This window comes from Carettochelys insculpta, chromosome 27, assembly GCF_033958435.1.
Source record: "Carettochelys insculpta isolate YL-2023 chromosome 27, ASM3395843v1, whole genome shotgun sequence".
Classification (NCBI taxonomy): domain Eukaryota; kingdom Metazoa; phylum Chordata; order Testudines; family Carettochelyidae; genus Carettochelys; species Carettochelys insculpta.
This window is the reverse complement of record NC_134163.1, coordinates 2131208-2154803: the sequence shown is the minus strand read 5'-3', so window position 1 is coordinate 2154803 and position 23596 is coordinate 2131208. Positions and strand designations below refer to the sequence as shown.

Below are 23596 nucleotides of genomic sequence, written 5' to 3'. Positions count from 1 at the left end.
CAACCTAAAACTCCCTCGCTGCAGTTTGAGCCCATTGCTTCTTGTCTTATTCTCAGAGGCTAAGAAGAACAATTTTTCTCCCTACGGCCGCGTCTACACGTGCACGCGACTTTGAAGTAGCGGCGCCAACTTCAAAATAGCGCCCGTCATGGCTACACGTGTTGGGCTCTATTTCGAAGTTGAAATCGATGTTAGGCAGCGAGACGTCGAAGTCGCTAACCCCATGAGGGGATGGGAATAGCGCCTTACTTCGAAGTTGGACATTGAAGTAGGGCACGTGTAGACGATCCGCGTCCTGCAACATCGAAATAGCGGGGTCCACCGTGGCGGCCATCAGCTGAGGGGTTGAGAGACGCTCTCTCTCCAGCCCCTGCGGGGCTCTATGGTCATCGTGTGCGGCAGCCCATAGCCCAGGGCTTCTGGCTGCTGCTGCGGCAGCTGGGGATCCATGCTGCATGCACAGGGTCTGCAACCAGTTGTCGGCTCTGTGGATCTTGTGTTGTTTAGTGCAAGTGTGTCTGGGAGGGGCCCTTTAAGGGAGCGGCTTGCTGTTGAGTCCGCCCTGTGACCCTGTCTGCAGCTGTGCCTGGCACCCTTATTTCGATGTGTGCTACTTTGGCGTGTAGACGTTCCCTCGCAGCACCTATTTCGATGTGGTGCTGCCCAGCATCGAAGTTGAACGTCGACGTTGCCAGCCCTGGAGGACGTGTAGATGTTATTCATCGAAATAGACTATTTCGATGTAGCGTGCACGTGTCGACATAGACTACTTCTTGTAACCCGCTTTTAGATACTTGTAAACCACTAACATGTCCCCTTTCAGTCTTCTCTTTGCTAAACTAAACAAGCCCAGTTCTTCCAAGCTTTCCTCATAGCTCATGTTCTCCAGGCCTTTAATCATTCTTGTTGATCTTCTCTGGAGCTCTTCCAGTTTCTCCACATCCCTTTTAAAGTATGGTACCCAAAGCTGGATTCAATACTACAGCTGAGGCCTATTCAGCACAGAGTAGAGCAGAAGAATAACTTCTAAATGAATAAATGTACACATCTCATGGAGCTGAAAGGGACCTTGGGAGATCATTGAGTCCTGTCCCCTTAGCAGGGCCCAGCACCACCCTGATAATTTCTTTTTTTAAACTCTGTTTGCCCCAGATCCCTAAATGGCACCATCAAGGATTGAGCTCAACTCTGGTTTGAGCAGGTCAATGATCAAACCACTGATCTAGCCCTCCCCCTGCTCACACCTCACTCACAACACCCGTTAATGCATCCCAGAATCATGTTTGCATTTTTTGTTGCAACAGCTTCACACTGTTGACTCATATTCAGCTTGTGGTCCACTATGACCTCTAAATCCCTTTCTGCAGTGCTCCTTCCCAGACAGTCACTTCACATTCTGTATGTGTGACACTGACTAGTTCTTCCTAAGTGCAGAACTTTGCATTTGTCCTTATTAAACTCCATCCTGTTTACCTCAGACCATTTCTTCAGTTTGTCCAGATCATTTTGAATTCTGTCCCTATCCTCCAAAGCAGTTGCAACCCCTCCCATCTTGGTATCATCTGCAGATTTACTAAGTGTACTTTCTATGCTGATATCTAAATCGTTGATGAAGATATTGAATAGAACTGGTCCCAAAACAGATCCCTGCAGAACCCCACTTATTATACCCTTCCAGCAGGATTGTGAACCATTAATAACTACCTTCTGAGAATGATTATCCAGCCAGTTATGCACCCACCTTACAGTAGCCCAACTAAATTATATTGCCCAGTTTATTGATAAGAAGATCATGCGAGACCATATCAAATGCCCTACTAAAGTCTAGGTATACCACGTCCACTGCTTCTCCCTTATCTGCAAGACTTGTTATCCTGTTAAAGAAAGCTATCAGATTGGTCTGGCATGTTTTGTTCTTCACAGAGCCATGCTGGCTCTTACCGATTACCTTATTTTCTTCCAGATGTTTGCAGAATTACTTGCTCCATTATCTTTCCTGGCACAGAAGTTAAACTGACTGGTCTATAATTCCCTGGTTGCTCTTATTTCCCTTTTTATAGATGGGCACTATACTTGCCCTTTGCCAGGACTTTTCAAAAATGGTAGCTAAAGGCTCAGATACCTCCTCTATCAGCTTCTTGAGTATTCTAGGAGGCATTTCATCAGGCCCTGGTGACTGGCAGACATCTAACTTTTCTAAATAATTTTTAACTTGTTCTTTTTTTATTTATCTTCTAACCCTACCCCTTTCCCACTAGCATTCGCTATTTAGGCATTCCTTCAGCAGACTTCTTGGTGAAGACTGAAATAAAGAAGTCACTAAGCACCTCTGCCATTTCCAAGTTTTCTGAAATTGTTTCTGCCCCCTCACTGAGCAGTGGGCCTACCCTGTCCTTGGTCTTCCTCTTGCTTGTCTTCTTGTTACCATTTATGTCTCTAGCTAGTTTGAGATCATCTGGTGCCTTTGCCTTCCTAATTTTGCCCCTGCATATCTGTATTGGTTGCTTGTATTCATCTTTTGTAGTTTGTCCTAGTTTCTACTTTTTGTATGACTCCTTTTTATTTTGGAGATCATGCGAGACCTCCTGCTTAAGCTCAGGCCATCTTTTGCCGTGCTTTCTATCCTTCCTACACAGCGGGATAGTTTGCTTTTGAGCCCTTAATAATGTCCCCTTTCAAAATTGCCAACTCTTTTTCATTTGTTTTTCCTCCTAGTCTTGCTTCGCATGGGACCTTACCTATGAGCTCTCTGAGTTGACCAAAATCTGCCTTCCTGAAATCCATTGTCTTTATTTTGTTGGTCTCCCTTCTATCACTCCTTAGAATCGTGTACACTATGATTTCATTGTCCTTTTCTCCCATACTGCCTTCCACTTCCAAATTCTCAACCAGTTCCTCTCTGTTTCTTAAAATCCAATCTAGAACAGCTTCTACCCTAATAGCCTTTTCCACCTTCTGAAATATAAAATTGTCTTCAATGCAGTCCAAGAACTTATTGTGAGGCAGGTAGCATTGCCCAGTGGTTAGGGCACTAACCTAAGCTCTGAGAAATTCAGTTTCAAGTCCCTGGTTCAGCACAGACTCCCTGTGTGACCATGGGCAATTCGTTTAGCCTCTCTGTGCCTCAATAAAAAAGGGATCACAGCACTGCCCTGCCCTGTCTCGCAGAGGGTTGTGAGGTGTCAGACAGGGGACTACATAGTACTACTGTGCCTGGGAGCCCCAATCGCACACATCGCACGGCACAAACACAGAACAAACGGCCAGACCCTGCTCCAAACAGCTTACCTCAGACAGGAGGACAAAGAGAGGTTCTAAGTAGCTGCCTATAATGAGTGGAGAAATCTTGTTGCTGCCTGGTGGGGACTCGGGGGATTTATTAATGTGCAGGAAGTGTTTGGAGATCCTCAGCCAGCGGAGGGGCAAAATTACCCTTATATGCCTGAGACACAGGAGCAGGTCAGGGAGTTTGCCTGGGAAAGCATCCTCGAGGAGCTCAGGAGAGTGTGGCATTTGGGGGGCTGTGTTGTGCACTGGTAAGTTGAATTTCTTGTCTGAGCATTAGTTTGATTTGGTAGAGAGGGGCAGTTTGAGTAGCTGCCTGTGTGCCTGTGTGTTTTGCAGAGAGGGGCAGTTGGAAGGCATGTTTGGCAGTTTGGCAAGTTTGCAAGCTGTGAATTAGGACAGCTTCCTTCCAGGTGGGCCTTCAAAGGCTGATTAGATTGGAAGCAAAGGCTTTGAGCTGGGCCTCAACAGCTAGCAGCTCTGTAAGAAGGCAGCCCCAGCAAACCCTGTGAGCAGCGAACAGGGAGTTTGCCTGGGAGTTCGCCTTCGGGAGGAGCCCCATACCTGTTTTCCCTCTCTTATACGGAGTTTCTCTTGAGCCCTTCAAGGCAGCACTAGAAACAAATAAGGGATCTCTGAAAAGGGAAAAAATGGACAGTGACATGGCTGGTGAGAGGTCTGTTGTTGTGACCTGCATAGCATGTGTCATGTTTGTCTTGCTCCCGGACGATGGAAAGGATTTTCTATGTACCAAGTGCAAGCTGGTAGCCATTTTAGAAGAGAAGGTTAAAGGACTTGAGGTGCAAATATCAACCCTCAGGACCATCAGAGGTGGTGAAGACTTTCTGGACTGAAGGCACCAGATAACACCAGATAACCAGATAACAAGGAGGAGAACTGGAAGCATGTTACCTCCAGGAGGAGAAAACCAGTTCAGGTCTCTCCGATTCCAGTGGAGTTAAGCAACCGCTTTCAGCATCTCTGCACAGGTGATACGGCGGAGATAGCTGGGACTGATACCTCATAAGGATTGTATCTGAAAGAGTCCCCATGGTTTCTAAGGCATGGAATGCACAGTCCTAGGGATGAGAGTTCTATCACCACCACCCCTAAGAGAAAAAGACAGGTGGTGGTGGTCAGGGACTCCCTCCTAAGAGGAAGGGAGTCATCCATCTGCCGTCTGGACCTAGAATCCCGGCAAGTTTGCTCCTTGCCTGGAGCTAGAATCCAGGATATTACAGAGTCCCTGCCAAAAATTGTTAAACCTGTAGACTATTACCCCTTCCTATTTATCCATGTAGGAACCAATGATACAGCCAAGAGCAACTTTGAAGGGATCACAGCAGATTACATAACCCTAGGAAGGAAGATCAAGGAATATGGTGCACAAGTGGTGTTCTTGTCTATCCTCCCTGTGGAAGGAAGGGGTCCGTGTAGGAATCATCAAATCACAGAGGTAAATTTGTGGTTGCGTAGGTGGTGTAGCAGGGAAGGATTTGGTTTCTTTGGCCATGGGATTCTTTTTCGTGAACACAGATTCTGGGAAGAGATGGAATCCACCTAACAATGAGAGGAAAGAGCATCTTTGCGGTCAGGCTTGAAAACCTAGTGAGTAGGGCTTTAAACTAGGTTTGTTGGGGGCAGGTGACACAAGCCCGGAGGTACATGGGGAAGGAGGAGGGAACAATCAAGTGGGTTTCCTGAGTGAAGAGGAGAAAGTGGGCCAATTGGCCCCTTCTCTAAGATGCTTGTACACTAATGCCAGAAGCCTGGGGAACAAACAGGAAGAATTAGAGGCCCTGGCACACTCAAAGAAGTATGAGGTGGTTGGAATAACGGAGACTTGGTCGGACAATTCGCATAACTGGAGCACGGTCATGGATGGTTATAAATTGTTTAGGAAGGACAGATGGGAGAAAAGGAGGAGGAGTGGCGCTCTATGTGAGGGAGCAGTATGATTGCTCAGAGCTCCAGTATGAGGAAGGACAAAATCCAGTTGCGTGTCTTTGGATTAAGCTTAGAGGCGGAAGTAACAGAGGTGATGTTGTAGCTGGTGTGTGCTATAGACCGCCAGATCAGGGAGATGAGATAGACGAGGCTTTCTTCAGGAAGCTAAGTGAAGCTTCCAAATCACAGGCCCTGGTTCTCATGGGAGACTTTAATCATCCGGACATTTGTTGGGAGACCAATACAGCAGCACACGCACAATCCAGGAACAGAGAGGAAGCCGTGCTAGTCTATACACTATCAAAACAAAAAGCAGTCAAGTAGCACTTTAAAGACTAGCAAAACAGTTTATTAGGTGAGCTTTCGTGGGACAGACCCGAAGAAGTGGGTCTGTCCCACGAAAGCTCACCTAATAAACTATTTTGCTAGTCTTTAAAGTTCTACTTGACTGCTTTTTGTTTTGACAATCCAGGAAGTTTTTGGAGAATGTTGGGGATAACTTCTTGGTACAAGTGCTGAAGGAACCGACCAGGGGCCGTGCACAACTTGACCTACTGCTCACAAACAGGGAAGAACTACAAGAAAAAATAGAAGTGGGAGGAAACCTGGGCTGCAGTGACCATGAGACTGTAGATTTCAGGATCCGGACAAAAGTAAGAAAGGTGATCAGTAACATACAGACCCTTGATTTCAGGAGAGCAGACTTCGACTCCCTGAGAGACCGGATGAGCAGGGTCCTTGGGAAATGAAGAAGGGGAAAAGTGTTCAAGAGAATTGGCAGCATTTTAAAGAAGTCTTACTGAAGGCACAGGAACAAACCATCCTGCTGCATAGTAAGAAATGCAAACATGGTAGGCAACCAACTTGGCATAACAGGGAAATCCTTAGTCAGCTTAAACTCAAAAAGGATGCATACAAGAATTGGAAACATGGACAGTTGACTAAGGAGGAGTATAAACATACGGCTGGAGAATGCTGGGCAGTAATCAAGAAAGTGAAAGCACAACTGGAACTACAGCTGGCAAGGGATGTGAAGAGTAACAAGAAAGGTTTCTACAAGCATGTTAACAATAAACGGGTTATCAGAGAAGTTGTGGGGCCGTTACTGGATGAGGGTAGTAACCTAGTGACATATGATGTAGGAAAAGCTGAAGTAGTCACTGCTTTTTTTGCCTCAGTTTTCATGAACAAATTCAACTTCCACATGATGGTGCTAGACAATGCAGTATGGGAAGGTGGAGGGCAGCCATCTGTGGGGAAGGAACAAGTTCTGAGCTATCTAGAAAAACGAGATGTGCACAAGTCCATGGGTCTGGATTTAATGCACCCCAGGGTACTGAGGGAATTGGCAGAGGTCATTGCTGAACCTTTGGCCATTATCCTTGAAGACTCTTGGAGATCAGGGGAGATACCGCATGACTGGAAGAAGGCAAATGTAGTGCCCATCTTTAAAAAGGGAAAGAAGGACAGTCCAGCGAACTATAGACCAGTCAGCCTTACCTCAATCCCTGGGAAAATAATGGAGGGGATCCTCAAAGAATCCATTTTGGAGCACTTGGAAGAGGGAAAAGTGATGAAAAGTAGCCAACATGGATTCACCAGGGGCAAGTCGTGCCTGACCAATCTGATCAGCTTCTGTGACAAGGTAAACAAGCTCCGTGGACATGGGGAAGTCAGTGGGTGTGATGTACCTTGACTTCAGCAAGGCTTTGGATACGGTCTTCCACAATATTCTTGTCCATAAGTTAAGGAAATATGGATTGGATCCTTGGAGCATAAGATGGATAGAAAGCTGGCTTGATGGTTGGGCCCAATGGGTAGTGCTCAATGGCTCACTATCTGGATGGCGGTCGGTTTCAATTGGAGTGCCAAAAGGCTCGGTTCTGGGGCCGGTGTTATTCAACATGTTTATTAATGACATGGATGAGGGACTGGATTTCACCCTCAGCAAGTGTGTGAATGACACAAAACTAGGGGGAGAGGTAGATACGTTGGAGGGTAGAGAGAGAATCCAGAGTGACCTGGATAAATTGGAGGACTGGGCCAAAAGAAATCTGTTGAGATTCAACAAGGAGAAGTGTAGGGTCCTGCACCTGGGGCGGAAGAATCCGAAGCATTGTTACAGGCTAGGGACCGACTGGCTCAACAGCAGTACAACGGAAAGGGACCTAGGTGTTATGGTGGATGAAAGGCTGGATATGAGTAAACAGTGTGCCCTTGTAGCCAAGAAGGCTAACGGCATACTGGGGTGCATTAGGAGGAGCATTTCGAGCAGATCTAGAGAAGTAGTTATTCCCCTCTATTCAGCACTGGTGAGGCCACATCTGGAATATTGTGTCCAGTTTTGGGCCCCCCCAGTATAAAATGAATGCGGATTTGCCGGAGGAGGTTCAGCAGAGGTTCATAATCATAAACAAAAATGATTATGGGGCTGGAGCACAAGACCTATGAGGATAGGCTGAGGGATTTGGGCGTGTTTAGTCTACAGAAGAGAAGGCTTAGGGGTGGTTTAATAGCAGCCTTCAACTTCCTGAAGGGGAGCTCTAAAGAGGAGGGTGAGAAACTCTTCTCAGTGGTGTCAGAGGGCAGAACAAGGAGTAATGGTCTGAAGTTGAAGAGGGAAAGGAGCAGGTTAAATATTAGGAAAAACTACTTCACCAGGAGGGTGGTGGAGCATTGGAATGTGTTGCCTTTAGTCATGGTGGAAACTTGGACAGATGTCTAGGGAGGGGTATAAATGTATAGCTCGAGAATGTAGGGCAGTTATCAGGAAGGTGAAAATGCAACTGGAACTGTGACTTGCGAGGAATGTGAAGGATACCAAGTCAAGTTTCTACAGGCATGTTACCAAGAAGAAGGTGATCAGAGAGGGCGTGGGGCCCCTCCTGGATGAGGGAGGTAACCCAGTGACAGATGATGTTGGGAAAGCTGGAGTACTTAATGCTTTCTTTGCCTCTGTCTTCACGGACAAAGACAGCTCCCGGACTAATGCGATAAGTGATGCATTGTGGGAGGAAGGTGCACAGCCTTTAGTGGGGAAAGAACAGGTTAGGAGCTATCTAAAAAAGCTAAATGTACATAAATCGATGGGCCCGGACCTAATTCATGCTAGGGTTCTGAGGGAGTTGGCGTATGTTGTTGATGAGCCCTTGGCCATTATCTTCGAAAAGTCGTGGAGATCGGGAGAGATCCCGGATGATTGGAAAAAGGCAAATGTAGTGCCCATCTTTTAAAAAAGGAAGCAGAATGATCCAGGGAACCATGGGCCGGTCAATCTTACATCAGTCCCTGGAAAAATCATGGAGGGCTCCTCAAGGAAGTCATTTTGAGGCACTTGGAGGAGGGGAGAGTGATCAGGAATAGTCCGCATGGATTCATGAAGGGCAAGTCATGCCTGACCAATCTGATTAGTTTCTACGATGGGATAACTGGCTCTGTGACAGGGGAAAATCAATAGATGTGATTTATCTTGACTTTAGCAAAGCTTTTGATATGGTGTCCCACAATATTTTTGTCAGCAAGTTAAAGGAATGTGGATTGGATACATGGACGGTAAGATGGATAGAAAGCTGGCTAGAAGGTCAGGCTCAGCGGGTAGTGATCAATGGCTCCATGTCAGGATGGCAGTCGGTTTCTAGTGGGGTGCCCCAAGGTTTGGTTATGGGTCCTGTTCTGTTCAACGTATTTATTGATGACCTGGATGAGAGGTTGGATTGCACCCTCAGCAAGTTTGCGGATGACACTAAGTTAGGGGGAGAGGTAGATACACTGGAGGGTAGGGACAGGGTCCAGACTGACTTAGACAAATTGGAAGACTGGGCTGCAAGAAATCTGATGAGGTTCAGTAAGGACAAGTGCAGAGTCCTGCACTTGGGCTGAAGAATCCCAAGCATTGTTACAGGTTGGGGTCTGACTGGCTCGGTAGTAGTTTTGCAGAAAAGGACCTGGCAATTGTAGTAGACAAGAAGCTGGACATGAGTCAACAGTGTGCTGTTGTAGCCAAAAAAGCTAATGGCATATTAGGTTGCATCAAGAGGAGCATTGCTAGTAGATCCAGATAAGTGATTATTCTTCTTTATTCAGCTTTGGTGAGGCTGCATCTGGAGTACTGTGTCCAGGTCTGGGCCCCCAATTATAGGAAGGATGTGGATACACTGGGGAGGGTCCAGCGGAGGACAACCAAAATAATTAGGGGGCTGGAGCATATGACTTATGAAGAAAGGTTGAGGGAATTGGGACTGTTTAGTCTGCAGAAGAGAAGACTGAGGGGGGACTTGATAACAGCCTTCAACTTATTGAAGGGAGGTTGCAAAGAGGCTGGAGAGAGGCTGTTCACAGTGGTCACAGATGGCAGAACACGGAACAATGGTCTCAAGTTGCGGTTGGAAAGGTCCAGATTGAACATTAGGAACAACTTTTTCACTAGGAGGGTGGTGAAGCATTGGAATGGTCCACCCAGGGAAGCAGTGGAGTCTCCGTCCCTGGAGGTGTTTAAGTCTCGCCTTGACAAAGCCCTGGTGGGGCTGATCTGATGGGTTTGGTCCTGCTTAGAGCAGGGGGCTGGACTCGATGGCGTTTTTAGGTCTCTTCCAGCTCTGTTGTTCTGTGATTTTATGATTCTATGTGGTGGATTCTCCATCCATCAAGATTTTTAAGTCCTGGCTGGACAAGGTCCTGGCTGGGATGACTTAGTTGGGTTTGATCCTGCTTTAGGCAGGGGGCTGGACTCGATGACCTCCTGAGGTCCCTTCCAGCCCTGTGATTCTGTGATTCTGTGACACAAGCAGTGACAACAGTGGAACCGGCAGGTCTCGGGAGAGGAGCTCTGCCTGCCTCCCACACTCCTGAGCTGAGTCCATGGGCTGCTCCGACATGCCGGAAGCTCAGACCAGGGACAGCAATCCCACAGCTCCCTAAGAAGGGGGGGTCGTGAGCATGGGGGTTGGGAATCATAAACTCATAGAATCATAGAACACTAGGACTGGAAGGGACCTCGAGAGGCCATTGAGTCCAGCCCCCTGCCCCAATGGCAGGACCAAATACTATCTAAACCACCCCGATCGACATCGATCTAACCTGTTCTTAAATATCTCCAGCGATGGAGATTCCACAACCTCCCTTGGCAACTTATTCCACTGTTTGACCACCCTCACGGTTAGGAGCTTTTTCCTAATGTCCAACCTAAACCTCCCTTGCTGCAGTTTAAGCCTGTTGCCTCTTGTTCCAGCCTCAGAGGCCAAGAAGAACAAGTTCTCTCCTTCTTCCTTATGACTCCCTTTTAGATACCTGAAAACCGCTATCATGTCTCCCCTCAATCTTCTCTTTTCCGAACTAAACAAGCCCAGTTCTTTCAACCTTTTTTCATAGGTCACATTCTCTAATCATTCTTGTTGCTCTTTGCTGGACCCTCTCTAGTTTCTCCACAACTTTTTTGAACTGTGGTGCCCAGAACTGGACACAATACTCCAGCTGAGGCCTAACCAGCGCAGAGTAGAGCGGGAGAATGACTTCTCGTGTCTTGTTCACATCACACCTGTTAATGCATCCCAGAATCATGTTTGGTTTTTTTGCAACAGCATCACACTGTTGACTCATATTTAGCTTGTGGTCCACTATAATCCCTAGATCCTTTTCTGCTGTAGTCGTTCCTAGACAGTCTCTCCCCATTCTGTATGTGTGAAACTGATTGTTCCTTCCCAAGTGGAGCACTTTGCATTTGTCCTTATTAAACTTCATCCTGTTTACCTCAGCCCATTTCTCCAATTTATCCAGATCATTTTGAATTATGACCCTATTCTCCAAAGCAGTTGCAACCGCTCCCAACTTGGTATCATCTGCAAACTTAATAAGCGTGCTTTCTATGCCAATACCTAAATCATTGATGAAGACATTGAACAGAACCGGTCCTAACACAGACCCCTGCGGAACCCCACTTGTTATACTTTTCCAGGAGGATTGAGAACCATTAAGAACTAGTCTCTGGGTACGGCTATCCAGCCAGTTATGCACCCACCTTATAGTAGCCTCATCTAAATTGTATTTGCCTAGTTTTTTGATAAGAATATCATGAGAGACCGTATCAAATGCTTTACTAAAGTCTAGGTAGGCCACATCTACCGCTTCTCCCCTATCCACAAGGCTCGTTATCCTATCAAAGAAAGGTATCAGATTAGTTTGACAAGATTTATTCTTTACAAACCCATGCTGGCTGTTTCCTATTACCTTACCACCTTCCAAGTGCTTGCAGGTGATTTCTTTAATTACCTGCTCCATTATCTTTCCTGGCACTGAAGTTAAGCTGACTGGCCTGTAGTTTCCTGGGTTATTCTTATTCCCCTTTTTATAAATGGGCACTATTTTTGCCCTTTTCCAGTCTTCTGGAATCTCTCCTGTCTCCCACGATTTTCCAAAGATGATAACTAAAGGCTCAGCTACCTCCTCTATCAGCTCCTTGAGTATTCTAGGATGCATTTCATCAGGCTCTTGTGACTTGCAGACATCTAATTTTCCTAAGTGATTTTTAACTTGTTCTTTTTTTATTTCAACTTCTAACCCTACCCCTTTCCCACTAGCATTCACTATGTTGGGCATTCCTTCATCAGACTTCTCAGTGAAGACCGAAACAAAGAAGTCATTAAGCATCTCTGCCGTTTCCAAGTTCCCTGTTACTCTTTCTCCCTCCTCACTGAACAATGGCCCTATCCTGTCCCTGGTCTTCCTCCTGTTTCTAATACATTTATAAAAAGCCTTCTTGTTTCCCTTTATGCTTGTAGCTAGCTTGAGCTCATTTTGTGCCTTTGCGTTTCAGATCTTGCTCCTGCATTCTTGTGTTGTTTGCCTATATTCATCCTTTGTAATTTTTCCTTGTTTCCATTTTTTATACAATTCCTTTTTTATTTTGAGATCATGCAGGATCTCCTGGTTAAGCCAAGGCGGTCTTTTGCCATATTTTCTATCTTTCCTAAGCAGCAGGATAGCTTGCTTTTGGGCCCTTAATAATGTCCCTTTGAAAAACTGCCAACTCTCCGCAGCTGTTTTTCTCTTCAGTTTTGCTTCCCATGGGACCTTACCTACCAGCTCTCCGAGTTTACCAAAATCTGCCCTCCTGAAATCCACTATCTCTATTTTGCTGTTTTCTGTTCTACCCTTCCTTAGGCCATCGGCCATGGAACCTTTCTGCTGCAGGCCACTGGCTGGAATCTAGTGCTGCTTAACACCAATCAAGATGTCAGGGGCCCGACCTGAAGAGGTATGTCAATTATAGCCTGTACTTCTGGTGGGAAATGATTAGCAGCTCTAGTTACATCTGCCCTGGGCCCTGCTCCTGTGTTTCTCCAGTCCTTAGAGTATGGCGAGGGCTCCTCCTCCCCTTCTGCACCACAGGGGCTCCCTCACCAAGTCTTGCCCTGTTACAGGGGCTCCCCTCCTTGCCCCATCTTGCTGCATTACACTGACCCACTATTCTGTTGCATTACAGGGGCTCCCTGCTCCCACATACCGTTGCATTAGAGGGGCTCCTCTGGCTGTTGGTGTTACAGGGGCTGTCCACTTGGCTGCCCAGCACTACAGGAGAATGAACCCACCTGGCCCTTAGCCAGCTTTGTTCCTTCCAGGAAATCCCATCCTGTTCTCGCTCTCCTTGCAGCCATATGCAAGATTAAGCATGACATATGTGGCATATGCAGGATTGGGCCCATCTGCCCCACAAGGGTTTGCACAAGGGATAAGAAACCAGCATTCCTGGAGAGAGACCAGCCTAAGCCCTGGGAGAACAGAGCTTCCTGGGATGTGCACAGCAGGAATACGCTCGGCGCTGAGGGTTGGGTGGGGAGACTCCCATGAGGAGCTGTTGGGAGTGAGGTTGCCCTTCTAGAGCGGGGCAATGCAGCTGCAAGGGAGCCTGAAGGGCAGAGGCAGTGCACAGAGAGAGAGAGCTAGAGCCAGAGAGGATGCAGTGGACACAGAGTGGGAAGAGGGGGAGGAAGATAGATGGCGAGGGACAGATGGGAGGAGGTGGTGGGTAATGGAGAAGAGGGACCTGAGATGGCCTGAGGAGGGAAAGGTGGCAAGTAGAGTCCTTCATTCCAGGTAGCCCTGGACCTCCCCTCAATTTCCACACCCCATACTGGCCCATGGTCACCTCTGGGATGATGGGATTCAAATAAGTCACAGTATCCCGGCCTTGTTCTCCTGGCCAAGAGAGGCCCTGGCAGCACCCATTCACATATCACAAAGGAGGGGTGAAACAAATGTGCTCTGGCCCCTGCAGTTCCAAGGCTGCTCTGGGACCTGAACCCCAAGCCTGGAGTCAGCTCGGCTACACAGATGGTGAGACTGGGTTACAGCAATGGTCCATGTGGCTCAGGATCCTGTCTTTTGACAGTGGCTGGTGCCAGGTGCTTCAGAGGGAATGAACAGGACAGGGCAATTGTCAAGTTGTCCATCCTGTTGTCCAGGCCTAGCAGCCAACACTCAGAGTTCTAGGAATACCCAGAGCATGAGGTTGCATCCCTGCCCGTCCTGGCTCATCGCCATTGCTGCACTGCTGGAGACATCCTCCAGGATCTTACTGTGTTCTTTTTGGAACCTCGTTGTACTTCTGGCTTTCCTGATATCTTTAGGCTATGAGTTCCACAGGCTGGCTGGGCATTTTCTGATGAAGTACTGCCTTAGGTTTGTTTTAAATCTGCTGCCTGTCAATGTCATTGGCTGGACCCTGATTCTTGTGTTATGTGAAGGGGTCAACACTGCTTTCTTATTCTCCTTCTCCACTCCAGGTGTGATTTTGTAGACCTCTATCATATCACCCCTGGGTCGTCCCTTTTCTAAACAGAATGGTCCCAGTCTTTTTCATCTTGCCTCATATGAAAGCGATTCCTTTTCCTTAATCACTTTTGTTGCCCCTTGTGCCTTTCCCAATTCTAATACACCTCTTTTTGAGATGAGGTGACAAGAACTTTGATGTGGGACCTTGCCAAAAACTTTCTGAAAGTTCACATGCACCATATCCAGCGGATCCCCCTTGTCCACATGCTTGTTGACTCTCAAAGAATTCTAATAGACAGGGGAACCATGACTTCCCTTTTCAAAAGTTGTGTTGACTCTTCCCCAATATATCATGTTTGTGTGCACGTGTGTTATTCTCAGGTCATTTCCCACTGCTTACTATATTCCTGTGCTCACAACAACACTTTTGCTAAACCCTGTATCAGAGAGGTAGCTAAGTCTGTATCTTCAAAAACAAGTCCTGTTGCACCCTACAGAGTAACAGATATTTTGGAGCATAAGCTTTCACGAGCAGAGAGCCCCTTTTTCTCGTCACCAAATCCTGCCACTTCTGTCTCCAGGGTTTCCATTCCTCTGCATTCCCATAGAACGGCTCTTACCACCTTACAGACTTCTACAGCCCACAGTCCTGGCCTCCTTGCCTCTCACCTCACTCCTCTCCAGTCTGTCCATAAATGGTCTAATCCTGAATGTGTGTAGCTTCAAGTGCCAGTCAATAGATCTTGTTGCACCTTTGCTAGAATGTTCACCAGGTGCAGGTACTCAGGTCCTGGGATAAAGTCAACCTTTGGTTTGAGAAGCTAAGCAGATTGAGTTCCCTGAATCTATCATGGTAAGGAAGTTTTTCCAGGCCATTAGTCATTCTCAGAGCTCTTCTCTGAACCTTCCCCAACTCTTCAACATCCCTTGAGAAGGGTGGACACCAGAACTGCATGCAGTATTCCACGAGCAGGCACAGGGATTCCAAATACAGCAGTAACATAGTGCCTATCCCCATCATCTCCTGGCTCGCTGAGACAGACATTGATCTATGCCACCACTGATGGGCTGGATTGCATCTAACCAGCTGGCCGCTCAATTGCTCTCTAGCATGCAGTACACCAGAAATGACAGGAACTGTCCGTGGTACCACAAGCTGGTAAATGTTGATCCCATGAGTTTTCTCTTCCCCACCAAATGGGCAGCAGCTCCTGATTGCTCTGAACCAGGATCCTATCAGATAACTATCTGGGCACCATGCCTAGCACAGCAAAATCATACCAGAATAGTGTTCAGTATCCACATGCGGGTTTCACCGCTAATGAAAGGCCTAATCTGAGCCTCTAGTCTGACCTGGTGTGTAACGCAGGCCAAAGAACTTCTCAGAAATAATTCCAGCTTACATTCCAGCACATCTTTTAGAAAAACACCCAACAGTGACATCCTGAGTTCTAATCCTCTTCAGAGGCTAAACAACAGAGGTAGCCTCAGACGCATCACACAGGCCAAAACAAGTGGGGGCATCTGCAAATGTTGGCCTTTAATCACTCTGTGCCTCAGTTTCCATATCTGCCAAATGGGACATGCCTGGTGAGCTACTTGCTGTGGGCAGCGCCTCCTCCTGGCTTCTCTGGGAGGTAGCTGTTTCCAGGCCTGAGGCTGCCTTCTGCAACTTGCCGTATCTCCTGCTGCTACTCTTGCTGTCTCTTGGAGGCCCTTCCCTTTCAATAAGCCCCACAGCTTTCTCTTCATGACTTGGTCCTCAGGACAGGGGACTTCCCACTTTGCCTTCTTACAAGGTACTCATGTCTCTTCTGACAAATGGACTCAGGAAATCTTCCCATTCACTGCCCAGCTGGGGCCATTTTCTCGGCAGCTGGCCGCTTACAGCTCAGGGGCCTTCCCATCAGCAGCCTGGGTCTGCCCTATCCTACCTGCTTTTCATAGAATCATAGAACCACAGAGCTGGAAGGGACCTCAAGAGGTGATCAAGTCCAGCCCCCTGCCTCAAGCAGGCTCATCCCCAACTAAGTCCCTCAGCCTCTCCTCATAGATCACGTGCTCCAGCTCCTTAATCATTTTTGTTGCCCTCTGGTGAACCTGCTCCAGCACATCCACATCCTTTCTATACTGGGGGGCCCAAAACTGGATGCAATACTCCAGATGTGGTCTCACCAGTGCCTTGTGCTCTGCCCCGGAGAGCAAGAGGAGAAGCATCCACTGTGTCCATGCTGCAGGCCTTACCACCTCCCTTGTGAGTCTCAGCACCCAGAATCCTGGCAGCCCCCCACAAGGGCTCCAGGGCAACTGCCTGTTTTCAATGCACAATTCTCTGGCATAGCAAACATTTGGGGCAGCTTAAATTAACTGGAATTTATGACCAAAGCAGTATTGCAGCAGTGCTGTTCTGACTGTTCACGCTCAGCAAATTCCTGCCAAAGGCGCCAAGCGTCCAGTATGTCACACAATCAGGGGCCCTCACTGCAGAAACACAGTCTGTCTTGCCACAGAGTAGAAGATTATATAGTCCCCGAAAAAAGAAGGGATCAAATGCTAGCTCTTAGCTCATAAAAAGTGTAGTTACTGCTGGCAACTGCTGCAAAGTGCAGATCTAAGATGGTCCCTGTGTCTATTCCAGATGGGTATAGAAATCAGAGTTCATTAGCCACAAACTATTTAATATCATTTAATACACACAGGTACGAGGTTGGAAACAAGACCTTCAAAAGACTATTAAGAACTTCCTTTGGTTTCACCAGAGAAAATCACAGCATCTGTTCCTATCTTGAGTTACCCAAGCAACCTCCCCAGTGATCTGGTATTCAGAAGCCCTGCCACTCTGCAGACCCACTGAAAACCCCACAGGGCCCAGCCCCAGTGATAGACACAAGTACATTAACACAAAAGGCCATCAACGTTTCAAGTCTGAGGACCTGGTAGGAAATCCTGCCGCAGGTCAAACAGGAAAGGGCTCTGGCAGTCTCAGCTTGCCACCAAAACAATTCTCTACCGCAGCAAAACTGGCAGCCTCTGCACTGCATGAGTCCAGGACTAACAGAGCAGTGGGGACTGCAGAGCAGGAATCAGGTGTGCTGAATGAGCTGCAGAGGCCCCCAAGATGGGAACACCAGCGGCTCTTGCAGAGTTGGAGGGAGCTGCATTGACAGAATGGCACAGGGGCCAAGGGCTGGCAGCGGGGCATTTTCTGGCCAGGACTCAGGCGCTTTGGCAGAACTGCGTGGGGTGGTTGCATTTTCACTGGCATTGATGTAGTGCAGCGAGTAAGGTAATGCAGCTGGAGCGAGGTGCGAAGCGACTGATGCAGGAAGCCCAGAACATTCAAACAGGAATCGACAGAATCTTTGGCAAAAAGCGCCAGAAACCAGGTTGGTTTCAGATGAAATTTCTTTTCCCCTTTAGATGACTGTGACGTGCACAGAGCCAGTGGCTCTGCTTCTGGTGTCCCCTTGGCACTGCCTGCCCCTGCAGTGCCCAGATTTGGAGCACAGATGTGGCACTGAGACCTAACCCAAGGTAGGTTTGTGGCTTTGTGCGTGCTCTTTGCTCATCCCCAATAGAACTCTGTGTAACAAAGCAGCAGTAGCTTGCGCACATGGGGCCTTAAGGCAGCACTGAATTTAGCCCAGCTGCAGCAACCCCCATTGCCCTGAGAGCAATCCAACACCTGCACAGATTCACCCAGCCTCATGCACGCTGCCTACATAGAGACAGACGCAACAGACCCTGCTGGACCCACATGCTAACTCATAAAACACATTCACAGCCACCGCCAGATCACACACATGGCGGCACACCCTGGCCCATAAAACTACCCACACAATTGCAAACCCAGATCCATACATGTATGTTTGTGTGTTAAAACCCCAACTAAATCATCTCAGCCATGAGTATGTCAGGCTGGGACTTAAAAATCTCTAGGCATGGAGATTCCACCACCTCTCTAGGCAATGCATTCCAGTGCTTCACCACCCTCCTGGTGAAGTAGTTTTTCCTAATATCCAACCTACACCTCCCCCTCTGTCACTTCAGACCATTGCTCCTTGTTCTGCCATCTGTCACCACTGAGAACAGTTTCTCTCTATCCCTTTTAGAGCTCCCCTTCAGGAAGTTGAGGGCTGCTATTAAATCAACCCTCAGTCTTCTCTTCTGCAAATTAAATACACCCAAATGCTTCAGCCTCTGCTCATAGGTCATGTGCTCCAGCCCCTTAATCATTGTCGTTGCCCCCTGCTGTAACTGTTCCAGCACATCCACATCCTTTCTATACCGGGGGCCCAAAACTGGACTCCAGATGTGGCCTCACCAGTGCCAAACACAGAGGAACAGCAACCTCTCTAGATCTGCTTGAAATGCTCCTCCTAATGCACCCCAATATGCCATTAGCCTTCTTGGCTAGAAGGGCCCACTGCTTACTCATACCCAGCATTTCATCCACTATAATCCCTAGGTCCCTTTCCGCTGCAATTCTGCTTCTGCACTTCTGCCTATAACAATGTTTGGGATTCTTCTGTCCCAGATGCAGGACTCTACACTTCTCCTTGTTGAACCTCATCAGATTTCTTTTGGCCCAATCTTCCAATTTATCCAGGTCACTGTGGATCCTATCTCTACCCTCCAATGTATCTATCTCTCCACCTCGCTTGGTGTCATCCGCAAACTTGCTAAGGGTGCAATCCAGTCCCTCATCCAGGTCATTACAAAGATGTTGAACAACACTGGCCCCAGAACTGATCCTTGAGGCACTCCACTTGAAACCAACCACCATCCAGATATTGAGACATTGACCAGTACCTGTTGGGCTGGACCATCAAGCCAGGTTTCTATCCATCTTATAGTCCATGGATCCAAACCATACTTCCTAAACTTATGGGCAAGAATGCTGAGGGAGACAGTATCAAAAGCTTTACTGAAGTCAAGGTATATCACAACCATTGACTTCCCCATGGCCACAGAGCCTGTTACCTTATAGAAGCTAACCAGATTGGTCAGGCAGGACTTGCCCTTGGTGAATGCATGTTGACTACTTTTGATCACTTTCCCCTCTTCCAAGTAGTCCAAAATGGATTCCTTGAGGATCAGTTCCATTATTTTTCCAGGGGCTGAAGTAAGGCTGACCAGTCTATAGTTCCCTCCGTTGTCCTTCTTTCCTTTTTTAAAGATGGGCTCTACATTTGCTTTTTTCCAGTCATCTGGGATCTCTCCCAATCTCCAAGAGTCTTCAAAGATAATAGCCAAAGGCTCAACAATGACATCTGCCAATTCCTTGAGTACCCTGGGGTGCATTAAATCCAGACCCATGGATTTATGTACACCTAGATTATCTAGATAGCTCATAACTTGTTTCTTCTCCACTGATGGCTGCCCTCCACCTTCCCATACTGCATTGTCTAGCACCCTGATGTGGGAGCTGTCTTTGAACGTGAAGATGGAGGCAAAAAATGCTCTGAGTACTTCAGCTTGTCTTACATCATCTGTCACTAGGTTATCTCTCTCATTCAGTAACGGCCCCGCACCTTCTCTGATAACCCGCTTATTGTTCACATGCGTGCAGAAACCCTCCTTTTTACCCTTCACATCCCTTGCCAGCTGCAGTTCCAGTTGTGCTTTCCCTGTCCTGATTTCTCCCCAACATTCTCCAGCCGTGTGTTTATACTCCTCCTTAGTCACCTGTCCAAGTCTCCGCTTCTTATACACATCCTTTTTGAGTTTAAGCTGACCAAGGATTTCTCTGTTAGGCCAAGCTGGTTGCCTACCATATTTGTGTTTCTTACTTTGCAGCAGGATCGTTCATTCATGTGCCTTCAGTTAGACTTCTTTAAAATACTGCCAGTTCTCCTGAACTCCGTTTCCCTTCATCTTCGTTTCCCAGGGGATTTTGCCAATTAGTACCTTCAGGGAGTCGAAGTCTGGTCTTTTGAAATCAAAGGTCTCTATATTACCGCTCACCTTTCTGCCTTTTGTCAGGATCCTGAAATCTACGATCTCATGGTCGCTGCAGCCCAGGTTGCCACCCACTTCTGTTTCTCCTACTAGTTCTTCCCTGTTTGTGAGCAGCAGGTCAAGTTACACCTCCCTTCAGAACTACTGACTTGCATAGTCAGACACAGGAGTACCAAAGTGACAGCACGCTGCTAGTGAAAAATGGCTTCCCACATCTATGTCACCAGAGCAGTATGAAGTAAATCAACTGCAAGAGCAATTTCAGCGTATAGGTCAGAGAACAGTACACACAAGTGGCTGTCTGGATAAATGTTGTGGGTGACTCCCTGGACACCCTCCCCCAGCATCCCTGCCCCCAAGGGTCCATACACCTCCGCTGAAAAACACTGATGGAGCACAGCAGGCGTGTTTCCCACCTGAGAGCCAGTCAGAGGGATCCTGCAACCCCCCCTCCTTGGCACACAATTCCAGCCTCCCCGCTCCCTGTCAGGCTGTCCCTACCTTGGGATTGGAACTGGTAAGTGGGAGAGTCGCACGCCGCTGTGGTGAAGAGGAGGGTCCACACCAGAAGCCTCCAAGCTGTCGCCATGGTTTGCGATGCTGGTCTCAGCACGGGGAGCATTGTACCAGCCGAACAGGCTCTGTCCCAACATGTCTCTCCTTGGGCCACCGTTCATGTAGAGACAGGAGTTCTTGGTGCCTGCCCAGGCATCCTCAGCCACCGCCTGCTCTCCCCAGAGCAGCCAAACTGACACCGTCTTTGTGGAGTGCTGGACCCAGGCTGGTGTAACAGCTTCAACATGAATCAAAAGCACCCAGTGGTATCGTCCCTGTGGAAGAGAGTGTGGGGGCGGTTTGGGAAGAAAAAGCAGTGGAGTAAAGGAGGGAGAAAAACGGACAGGGAGAGCTGGGAAAAGCAGTGGGGACAGGAGGGAAGAGGGGGTGTGAGAGAGGTGGGAAGAGAGGGGGCAGGAGGGAAGAGGGGGCGTGAGAAAGGTGGGAAGGGAGGGGACAGGAGGGAAGAGGGGGTGTGAGAGAGGTGGGAAGGGAGGGGACAGGAGGGAAGAGGGGGCGTGAGAGAGGTGGGAAGGGAGGGGACAGGAGGGAAGAGGGGGCGTGAGAGAGGTGGGAAGGGAGGGGACAGGAGGGAAGAGGGGGCGTGACAGAGGTGGGAAGGGAGGGGACAGGAGGGAAGAGGGGGCGTGAGAGAGGTGGGAAGGGAGGGGACAGGAGGGAAGAGGGGGCGTGAGAGAGGTGGGAAGGGAGGGGACAGGAGGGAAGAGGGGGCGTGACAGAGGTGGGAAGGGAGGGGGCAGAGAGGAAGAGTACAGATTAAATCAACCATATTGTTTCACACTGTGTTAAAGCTCCCCTAGTCATGGGGCCTGATTCTCCAGAGTCCTGCCCTTGTGTCATCATTTCCACCTGTGAAGAGCGACTGCCTTTCTAACTGGGTGGTACTGTGACACCTTTGCACCCCCAGGCCTGAATGGTCTGTTACACTAGGTCCACTTGGGCCACGCAGAGGGGCCTTAAGGGGATGGTGACTGCAATGCGCACCCATTTTGAGGTCCTTTTGCTCTGCCGAGGCTGCATACGTCATTCATAGTGTGAACGAGACCCATAGCCCTCTCTGTCTTCATGACCGCAAGGGAGCAATCAGGGCCAAGACCCACCCAATCTATTAAAAATAAACAATGAATGCATGCACAACCTAGAATACCAGGGCTGGAGGGGACCTCAGGAGGTCATCGAGTCCAGCCCCCCTGCCCAAAGCAGGACCAATCCCAACTAAATGATCCCAGCCAGGACTTTGTCAAGCCAGGCCTTAAAAACTGCTCTGGCAGAATGTTTTCAGGAAGCACAAGGGTTGTGTTGCTGATGCTTCCGCTGCAGAGAACCCGGGTAGCTGGCGCAGCAGCAGAGAGTGTGCGAGAGAAGCCGGACACAGGAAAAGTGAAAGACACAAGGTAGATGGAGTCAAGTATCGGAGGGGTGGCCGTGTTAGTCTGGATCTGTAACAGCAACTAAGGGTCCTGTGGCACCTTATAGACTAACAGAAAAGTTTTGAGCATGAGCTTTCGTGAGCACAGATTCAGTGTGAGTCTGTGCTCATGAAAGCTCATGCTCAAAACTTTTCTGTTAGTCTATAAGGTGCCACAGGACCCTTCGTTGCTGAAGGTAGATGGAGTGTCTGAGTTCAAATCCATGAGAAATTCCTTGCAGAGAGTGTTCATCCAGGAGCAGTCGCACAAACCCAAGACTGACAGACATGCAAGTAACCAGTGATTTGGCTTCCATGCCCATGGATTTGGGACTGGTCCAATCAGGTGAATCCTGGAACCCGTGTGCAAGGGGCTCAGCTCCCAATGCTCACAAGTGCCCCCTCTGGTTTTGCATGTGTGCATTCTTTAATCCTGGGGACCCCCTTCAGTGGCTCTCAGGCAGGTTTTTCAGTGCTGAATGGAGCACTGTCTGCACATTAACCAGAACAGACCCCTTCTGGGGTATGCATTCCACCTGGGCCCCTCCCAGTGTCCCTCTGGTGGTGTTTCTCTGGCCGTCCCTGGACTTTAAGTAGTCCAGCCTTGGTATAGGCCTCTATCTTCAGGTCTTCTTCCCTGGAGACACCATCTTCCAGCAGCCCTCCCCATCCTTCAGTTCCTGCTCAGTCCTGGCAGCTGTCCAGGAGCTTCCTCAATGCATCCCCCTCCCTGTTAGCAAATTGTCTTTGGTTCAGTCTTAGCAGTCAGCCAGGAGCATCTGGCTTCCCCAGAGTCCCTGTCCACACTGAGCTGCCCACGGCCCTGCTGCTCTTCCAAGTAGCCAAGCCTACAGCCCTTTCCTCTCCCACTCTAAGCAGCAACAAACTACTGCTCTGTTCTGCAGCTCATTTTATATGGCCCTCCTGGGCCCTGATTGTAGAGGAAGCAGGTAGCCTCTCTAGCCTGCCTGGAGGGCCTCTCCACTGCTCCTTTCCTAGGAAGGGTGTGGCAGAGCCCTGAGATCTCCAGCAGGGGACCTTTGGGCCCCGTCCACCCCGTCATACGCTGCACAAACTCAGAACCACAACATGCAACGTTGCCCTTGGTCTCCTTGGATAGTTTGTGCCTCCTTGGATGAACATAGAACTCCTTCCTATCAAAGCCTTGCAAATTGCAGCTAGCAATTAAGGAACCATTGCTTGACACAAACTTGGCCAACTACCCAGTATGGCTGTCTCAAGCCTGGTATCTAACCTCCCAGTTCTGAATTAGGTGAATCAGAAGCTAAGGCTCCAACCCTGCCTGACTCCCATCAACATTCTGTATCCCTTTAAATGGGAAGGCCAGGTCTGGCTCAGAGATTACATTGGTTGCGTTACCAAAAGAACTTTCCTTTGGCATGGACATCAGGGCCCTCATCTCCATCCAAACCCACAGAGGTGTAATAGGTTTCATCAGTTACGTCTCTTGGGTTCTCACTAGAGGAGTTCTACAAGGTTTTATCTTCTCCCACGGCAGGAAGACTATTAGCACCCTGTGTTAAAATGCCTGGAGCACACCGATAGAACACAACTGTCTGTGTCCTTCACCTCATACGCAGAAACCACCATCTCCCAATTATGCCCCAGCCTACATGGAGTAAATATGTGGCT

The 23596-nt window shown here is 48.5% G+C and overlaps 1 protein-coding gene across 2 annotated transcripts in view; it reads right to left on the bottom strand.

Annotated features, from left to right (window-relative positions):
- ADAMTS10 (ADAM metallopeptidase with thrombospondin type 1 motif 10) overlaps window positions 1-23596 on the bottom strand; it is a 149214-nt gene that overhangs the window by 104664 nt on the left and 20954 nt on the right. For both annotated transcript variants that reach the window (XM_074978344.1, XM_074978345.1), the window contains exon 2: window positions 20461-20866. In XM_074978344.1, coding sequence (XP_074834445.1) covers window positions 20461-20581 — 121 coding nt within the window. In that variant the 5' untranslated portion in view covers window positions 20582-20866. The remainder of the gene's footprint in view (window positions 1-20460; window positions 20867-23596) is intronic.